The sequence below is a fragment of the Limulus polyphemus genome, unplaced genomic scaffold (genome assembly GCF_000517525.1).
Source record: "Limulus polyphemus unplaced genomic scaffold, Limulus_polyphemus-2.1.2 Scaffold3178, whole genome shotgun sequence".
Classification (NCBI taxonomy): Eukaryota; Metazoa; Arthropoda; class Merostomata; order Xiphosura; family Limulidae; genus Limulus; species Limulus polyphemus.
Genome location: NW_013668788.1, coordinates 132211 through 141056, shown reverse-complemented (window position 1 = coordinate 141056; position 8846 = coordinate 132211). Strand labels below are relative to the sequence as shown.

The 8846-nt window shown below is 34.2% G+C and overlaps 1 protein-coding gene across 6 annotated transcripts in view; it reads left to right on the top strand.

Moving 5' to 3' along the window:
* LOC106468822 (arfGAP with SH3 domain, ANK repeat and PH domain-containing protein-like) overlaps positions 1 to 8846 on the top strand; it is a 68449-nt gene that overhangs the window by 2239 nt on the left and 57364 nt on the right. For all 6 annotated transcript variants that reach the window (XM_022397184.1, XM_022397183.1, XM_022397186.1 and 3 more), the window contains exons 3-5: positions 188 to 263; positions 1015 to 1068; positions 7789 to 7874. In XM_022397184.1, coding sequence (XP_022252892.1) covers positions 188 to 263; positions 1015 to 1068; positions 7789 to 7874 — 216 coding nt within the window. The remainder of the gene's footprint in view (positions 1 to 187; positions 264 to 1014; positions 1069 to 7788; positions 7875 to 8846) is intronic.

Genomic DNA, 8846 nt, shown 5'->3' with positions numbered 1-8846 from the left:
TACACACACACACACCCTTATAATATATTCGGCAGTTTGCTTTTTTAAGAATAAAAAAGCTTGATAACAGAATTGATTTGCACTGCTAAGATACGTTCTTGTGTATATCATCATTTACCATCAAGTTTAAGATAGAGTGAAGTATTATTTTTAAGTATGCTAAATAATAGCTCCTTCATTTTAACAGGACAAAAATAGAGAAAGAAAAGAAACAACAAGCTAAAGAAGCAGGGTTAATTAGGACTGAAATATCCCCAGCAGAGGTATGTGGGTAAATGATTCAAAAATACTTCCAACAGAGGTACTCAGTTTACTTTTAACCATTATGTAAATAGTTGCATATATCTCCAGCAGAGGTAAGTGATTTATTTTTGATGAATGTGATTTGTACCCATTTCCAGCAGGTTAAATGTTTCTGTTTAGATTATTGGGTAAATTGTTTGTAGATATCACTAGCAGAGGTAAGCAGTTTTCTTTAGATCAGTGTGTAAATATCTTATGACCAGCTAGGCCTTACTAGTATTAGAGATGCAAGAATTGCTCTTAATTACTGTTACTGTTTTAAACTGCAATTAAGCCCTATGATTGATACAGATGAAGGGTTTACTCTGAATACTGTTTCTGTCTTAAAATGCAGTTAGGCCTTACTAGTAATGCAGATGTAAGGTTTAGTCTCAGTACTGTTATTATTTTAAACTGCATTAAGGCCTTACTAGTGATATAGATGTAGGGTTTACCCTTACTACTGTTATTATTTTACACTGTAGTTAGGCATTACTAGTAATGTAGTCGTAGAGTTTATTGTCAGTATTGTTACAATTTTAAACTGCATTTAAGCATTACTAGTATTGTACATTTAGGATTTACTCTTGATACTTTTACCATTTTAAACTACAGTTACACTTTAATAGTAATGTAGATATATATAGTTTACTCTAGTGATGTTGCTATGTTAACTTGCAAAGCATTCTGTTTATTAGAGAATTAACTGTTAATTTGTTATTTATGTTGTAGGTAGCAGAAAACTTGGAGAAAGAAAGGCAGATGTTTCAACTTCAGATGTGTGAAGTAAGAAAGCAGATCTTGTGAATTTATTCTAGTCAGTTAACAACATTATCATAATCATTTTCTGGGTTTCAAAGATGCAGGGGAGCTTTGGAGGGGGAGGGGGAATAAAGATCTCCTAGCTATAAGTGACAATAGTGTCCTTTAAACAGTTAGAATTCAGTACTCGGTGGTGGGCCTTTGTATTACCCCTCCATTCTGGTGGAATTGTGAATGTCAGTATTTTTCTTTAAAATTTGACTACATGTTTGTAGGAATGTGTGGTATCTATTAATGTATTGCTAAGTTTTAGCAAATATATATCACTTAGCATACCACTGCCTGTTAGTTAATTTTAAGTTATAAAGGTACATATTAACTCTAAGCTTAATATATTGTACAGTGAGAGATTCCTTATCTTGAAAAATTTGTTTATTGTGGTCATTTTTATTGGATTGAATGATGAAAGGGTTACATGCAGCCATTGTTGGAGCCACGCTTGACTTCATATGTATTAAAAAATGGATCCATGATTGTTTAAAAATGTGGTGTTGGTCCAAGATATGGAAGCAGATGAAACTATCATGAGATAACTTTTAAGCATTAACAAGAAAGAACATTCTCTTTTGTAGGAACTTTAGAATATATTTCTGTTTCTTGATGAAAATATTGTACATTCCAAGCATCACATTAATAAAAAAAAAAAAAATGCTAATTGTTGGAATGTTGCGAATTATGATAGTGATTTCTTTATGTTCTGAACGTTTTGGCTTTTTAGATTATCATTGATGAGGTAAGCTTACAGTAACTTTGCTCAATGTTTATTTGTTATCCTTGTGATGATTTAGCTGAGAAAATTATAATATTTATGTAATTCTTTTCCAGAATCTGGAGTGTATTATCTAGGATTATATAAAAGATAATTTATAAAAAAATGAAAAAATGTGGCATACTTCTGTAATTTCTTCTGTGTACATCCAATCAGAATTAGCAGTGTTACATATAAACAAGTTGATATAAGATGTTAGTTAGTATGTTAATGTATGCTTTATGTTTGAGAACATAGGACTAAAGAACAAAAAAACTTAGTTCTAAAAATTTTTTAATATGTGATTATGTAATGTTCAGTAGCAGTAATAGTAAGCTTATGTTTTTCACCCTTTTTTAAAATAAGAATTTCGTAAGCACTTGTGTTGCATTATCTATACAAGATTTCCAATACGGTACATTACCTCTAATCACATAAATAACTATTCTCGTTCAGTGCTGCCCTCTATATGACAAAAAAAATTAACCTCTCACATTTGGAATTGATTGATTCAGATGTGTTTCGCATGCAAAGCATCATGCAACTACCCTCCACAAATAAGAGTGTGACATACTCTCTTGTCATATGTGACTCCCTCTATTCTGTTCTACTGAACTATCACTTCTCGTTTGGCAGTACTCATGTTCTAACATTTAGTTTGTTCACTCTTTGAATGTTTTATTTTAATTTTTTGCTGTATCTTTGTATTAATTTTTCTCAACAAGTTTACTCTTTATTATACAATAGTGATATTTGTAACTTGTCAAGTTATTCTGAAGTGGAATTATTTTTTTTATTTCTACCCAGTTATGGAATTTATTACTTCCTTACAAAAACATTTTCTTTGTTGCTGCCAACACATTTATGTTTGTTTATTCATTTTGCATTATGAATTCTACATTACTACTTCAGAGGTTATATGTTCTATTTGCAAATTTATACTGGCTTTAGATCATGGTACTCCATGGGAAGATTTTCAGCTTTGCTTCTTTGGAAGATTGATTGTCAAAGGAGATGATATTCATTGGGCCTCGCCTTGAGTTTGGGAGCCCACCACATTTTGATATACAGTCTGTCAACTTTGGAAAGATAACACGTCATGTTGTTATGGTTTTTGAATCTCTTTAATATTATTATCTGTAGTTATTTGAGTTTTATAATATACATTTCATTAGTTTAGTTGATACTCACTGTCCAGTTCAGGTTAGAAGTTATCTTAGTTGTATCCTTTCTCCTATACCACTGATACTGGATTTCTTTGTTGTTAGGATTACATATAATCCATCTGACTGGGATATCAAGCATTCATTTAACTATATTGTTTTTCTCCATACATCACATCTTATACATAGGTTATAGTTCATGCACACCTATTTCATTTTATAAATTACTGTTTATTTCATTTTCGTTATTATACTTATTGTTAGGTTAAGACATTTGTTTAAGAGCTTAGTGATATCCTTTTTCCTGCACTGTTTGATTAGGCTTAACAAGTGTCTGCTATTTTTGGTTTACTTTTAGTTCTACTTGAGGATTATCAAGAATTATGTTAAATAATTTGGTAGTTTAGGCTTAACAAGTGTCTGTTAATTTCTTACCATTAATTTTGTTTAATTTATACTTTATACATCTTACCCTTAATCTCGTTTTTGTGGGCCCCTGTGGGCTGGGGTCCACCCTACCTGCTCCCAATATTACTTGCCTTCATCCTATAATGGCTGAACCCATTTCAATATATTCCCTTTTCCTAATATTGTTTCTTTATGATCTGTTTGCCTCTTTTTTGAGATTGGGTGCTTGCAAGCCTCGCCATTTTACAGGCTTTAATTCTTTTTGCCTTAGCTTACCATCAGGCAGATTTTCTTTTTGGTTTTATGACCTTTGGATCTCTGTTGATCCTGTTTATTTTCTACCCTAGCTAGTTTTACTCTATCTACTCTCCTATGGGTAATGTTTACCTTCAACTTCCTTTCTTAGGCATTCCACTTATATTTAGGGATTTTTGGGATATCTCCTCCTCCTTCCCTCCACGTTGGGGGGGGGGCATCTTCCGTTCTTTCCCTCCACACGTGGCTTCTTTCCTTTTGGGAACTTCTTGGGTGGGACACTAATATTTGTTGCCTGTCCACTGCTAATAGGGACTTGTAGTCAGATCTTTTTCTTCACTGGTTCATTTTATTGGGGCTTCTCCTGTACATTTAGCATCATGTGGGGTATTTGCCATGCTATATTAAATTTTTTTGTTTCATTCCAAGATATTGTCATCCATATTCTCTTACAGGTCTGGCAATTTTCCATCCTTTACTTGTTCTACCTACAGGTTTTATCCATTTGTCTTGTATGCTCGATGCTGTTTGGGGTTCTGGATCAATCGGTTCCACCTCAATCACTTCATGGGTCTTCTCCATTTTCATATGTAGTCTTTGATCACATTTGGATTTGCTACTTCCACGTGTCGGGGTTATGCCCACATCACACATTCTTATTTTCCATATTTTAGGTTATTTCACCACGTGATTTGGTCCTAGTTTCGTTTGAACCATTTGAACTTGTCTGGTGTCATATGTCTTTTGTGAGATGGACTGCATTTTACCCGACTTTCACTTTTTTTTGGAAGTGATTTTACCTACACCATTCATTGGATTTATAGCTTTGGTTAGCTACATCCGAAGTGTAATCTTCACATACTCATATACTCCTTCCACAGTCAGCTCGGGTGGTTGGATTTTCCAATTGAATGTGTTTTTCCTGTTCCGTACTTCTCATTCTCATCTCTTTTGGGTGGTGTTTTTACACATCCCACTATCTGGACTATTCATTGATTTTCCTCTTAATTTTCTTCCTTCCCTCTTCTTCTATATGAGTTGATAGCTTTTCATATCCCCCACGATGTCAGTTTCCTGCTTCATTTTCCCTCATCTGAATTGTTTCTCATCTCCATTGGTTGGGGATGTGGTTCAATCTGTAGGAGTCTTCAGGACTATGGTCTCCAGGGGAATGGTCTTATTTCCTTCACACCCTGGCACTTCATCCAGTCCAGTGTGCTATTGTTTATTCTTTACATTTTGTCAGGATTTCACTAATTATGTTTTATTTCTATTATTTGACAGTGTTGGCTTCTATCACTTCCCAAGGGGATGTTCATTTTTTTCCTTTTGTGGTAGATAGTGGATCTCCCTTTTTGAAACCATGCACTGCACTTGCATCTCCAGGAGGGTCATGTTCCAGGTTTTTGTCCTTGTTGCTCATTGGCTTTTCAGTCCTAACATATTTTCTCCCAAGGAGTGACCTCTCGATTCTCCAGATTTTTGATGACTCTATACCTCTTGTGGGGTACTCCTCCACATGAAGTTCTTGAATTTTTTTATCAATTTCCAAGTAATTCCCTCTTTTGTTTTTGGCCTATAGTTCATCATCCCCTTGCTCTGGCTGTCGATATGTTCAGACAGGATTACATCCAGTTTCTCATGTTAGTTTTCTCTTTCCATCAATTTTTCCCATAATATTTGTCCATCCATGTCACTCTGGTTCAGGTCTTTCTAACTGATTTCCTGGCTGGCAAAAATCTGGGTTTCTCTGATGTTTCAGAACGGTTGTTTCCTTTGTTCTGGTTCATTTTTATTTATTTCCATTTCGTGGCTCATGTGTTATATTCCTCTCGACTTTTCTGTTTCTTACCATCCTCAACATTTTTTTTCAATTGTTTCTAGACAACCTTGTCAGTCCAGTCCATATCCAGTACACGCTTTGGGTTGCTTCATTGTTTTCAAAGTTTTTCCATTGAATCCATCTCCCACAATTTCTTTTCCTTACTCCACTGCTTTGTCTGTGAATTTTTTCTTCCTCTCTGATCCATTGGGTTTGGATTATGAATCGATTGGCCTTTTATTCCTTGTATCCTTCTTCCCATCATTGATTCCTTATGTCTTCACTCAAATCATGCACCTTCCCTTTTTTCCACGTACCCAAACTGTCATCCGTTGGAGGTACTTCATCTGTCGAGCACTAGGACTACACCTCATACGTTCATCTCCCATTCTTTACTTTGTGTAGCTGTTTCTTCCTTGTTGCCATCCTTCACTCTTTTGTAAGACTGTGACTGGGTAAGTTACCTTTTAGTATATATATATACTTCTTATTTTCGGGGGCATCTCCCTCTCTCTTTCTTTATAGATCCCACTCTCTGGTGAGTGGTGCCTTTCCAGGTATACATAAACTACTAAAAGCTGAAATTTAAAGCAATGATGACTTAACCATTATTATTCCATGGCCGTGCAATGGACATTGCGGAGGTGGGGTGTTCCACACCATTGCTTGTATGTTTATCTTCGCGATATGTTTGCCCGTCCCAGACTGTACTCACCTATGGACTACATTGGCAAAGCAGAAGGGGATAGCTGCCATGCCTTTTTATTAAGTAGATCGGTATGTTCTGCTTTTCAAAATAGGGTTTCATGGTCACCCATTGCACCATTCCAGGTGTTGTAGTTCCTTCAGACTCTCTATCATGCTTTCTCCCCCTTTCTTCTAGTGAAGTTTGAGAGTCCTTACCACTTTCCAATTCTAAGCCACTGGGGGGTTGGACCATGGAGGCATCCTTCTGAATGTGATACTGAAATATAAATAATATATATAAATGATTATAAAACCATTCAGTTTAGAGTAGATTGGTGGTGTAGATGACGAGATGTCCTATACTATGTAACATGGCAGTGAGCCATCAGTATTGCAGTTCACCCCTTCGATTGGGATCCCTCATCCTACCCCCACGTGGATGTCAGTTCCTGGTGGCATGAGTTATGGATGTTGTTGACTTGCCATGTGTGGTCCATCACACCCTAGCCACTCTACACCTGGGAGCACGTCATTTATTCTTACTCACTTGTATGTTTTCCAGGATTGAGTTTCATAACTTTAACATATAATATAGAGTTTTAAAAGTTTTTTAACTTATATTTTTAAACTTTGCAAGTAAATTATCGTGCAATTAATCAATGTTGTTGTCTTGTTTGATTAATTTTATTTAATGTAATATACTATCCTACCATAGTTCTTTCCCACTTGGATGTGCTCCTCTGATTTTCTGCCCATACATGCGACATCTTTCCACAGTAGGCAAAGAGTATACCTGGTTCAGAAGTGATGTGGTCTCCCACGTATGATCTGTATCGGAAGTTATGATTTTCCTATACTGAAAATGTATTTCTGATAGGTACTTATCTCCCTACTGAAAACTGGTGCTTCCATTTTCTTGAAGTGATAGTTCGGTAGAATTGAATTGAGAGAGTCACATGCATCAAGAGAGTATGTTGCACTCTAATTGGTGAAGAGTTGTCACATGATGATTTGCATGAGAGATGCATGGCAATCAGTCAATTCCAGATGTGGGAGATTCAAGGTTTGTGCCAAATTTCTTTTGAGTATAGAGGGCAGCACTAAACAAGAATGACTATTTATGTGAGAGGAAGTAAGTACCTATCAGAAATACACTTTCAATATAGAAAAATTACAACTTCTAGTAATTTTCATGACAAAAAGAAAACTTAAAGCATTCTTTCAAATGGATTGTTTTTTAATGCCATTACAGTTTAATTTTGTTAAAAACTTAACTTTCTACAGCCAGGAAGTTTAAAGATTTTCAGATTGTTTTATTGTGCCATTCAGAAAAATATAGAATATGAATTTCTCCTCAAGAACTTGTAAATTTTGTTTGAAATTTGTTCAGTATATAGTTTTAAGAACAAGTTTTCTACAGGCAAATACATATTTTCATTTAACTTTCTCTATTAAATCATTAAATATATTACCACCTGAAGGAGATGTGTTAACTTTACCTATCAAATCTTAAGTGAAGTTTACATAGGTTTTACACTCTTACGTCAAATGTTTAATAAGAACTTCCAAGATTGAAATACTTTAACTTGTTTTCCTTACAGTATCTCATTAAAGTAAATGAAATTAAAACCAAAAAGGGTGTGGAACTTCTGCAGCATTTGGTTGAATACTACCATGCACAAAATAAGTAAGTTTAAACTGATCATGGTTGGATTTTATACAGAAAGTAAGTAAGCTAAGTCTGATAATATTTGATTGATATAAAGTAAGTTTAGTCTGGTCATGGTTGTGTTGTACAAATTAATATCTAAATTCAGTATGATCATGACTGAATTCTGTAAATTAGTAAGGAATGACCACATTAAACATACCATGACCAAACTGAATTAATTTAATTTTATAGATTAATTCAATTGTTCATTGTTGAGTTGCATAGATTATTTCAGTTTGGTCATGGTATGTTTAATTTGGTCATAGTTGAGTTACATAAGATAATTCAGTTTGGTTGTAGTATGTTTAATGTGGTTATAGCTGAGTTATGAAAATTTAACCAGTTTGTTCATGGTATGTTTAATGTGGTCATAGTTGAGTTATATAAATTAATTCAGTTTGGTCATGGTATGTTTAATGTGGTCATAGTTGAGTTATATAAGATAATTCAGTTTGGTCATGGTATGTTTAATGTGGCCATAGTTGAGTTATATAAATGTATTCAGTTTGGTCATGGTATGTTTAATGTAGTCATAGTTGAGGTATATAAGATAATTCAGTTTGTTCATGGTATGTTTAATGTCTTCAGGGTTAAGTTGTATAAATTAATTCAGTTTGGTCATGGTATGTTTAATGTGGTCATAGTTGAGTTATATAAATTAATTCAGTTTGGTCATGCTATGTTTAATGTGGTCATAGTTGAGTTATATAAGATAATTTAGTTTGGTCATGGTATGTTTAATGTGGTCATAGTTGAGTTATATAAATTAATTCAGTTTGGTCATGGTATGTTTAATGTGGTCATAGTTGAGTTATATAAATTAATTCAGTTGGGTCATGGTATGTTTAATGTGGTCATAGTTGAGTTATATAAGATAATTTAGTTTGGTCATGGTATGTTTAATGTGGTCATAGTTGAGTTATATAAAATAATTTAGTTTGGTCATGG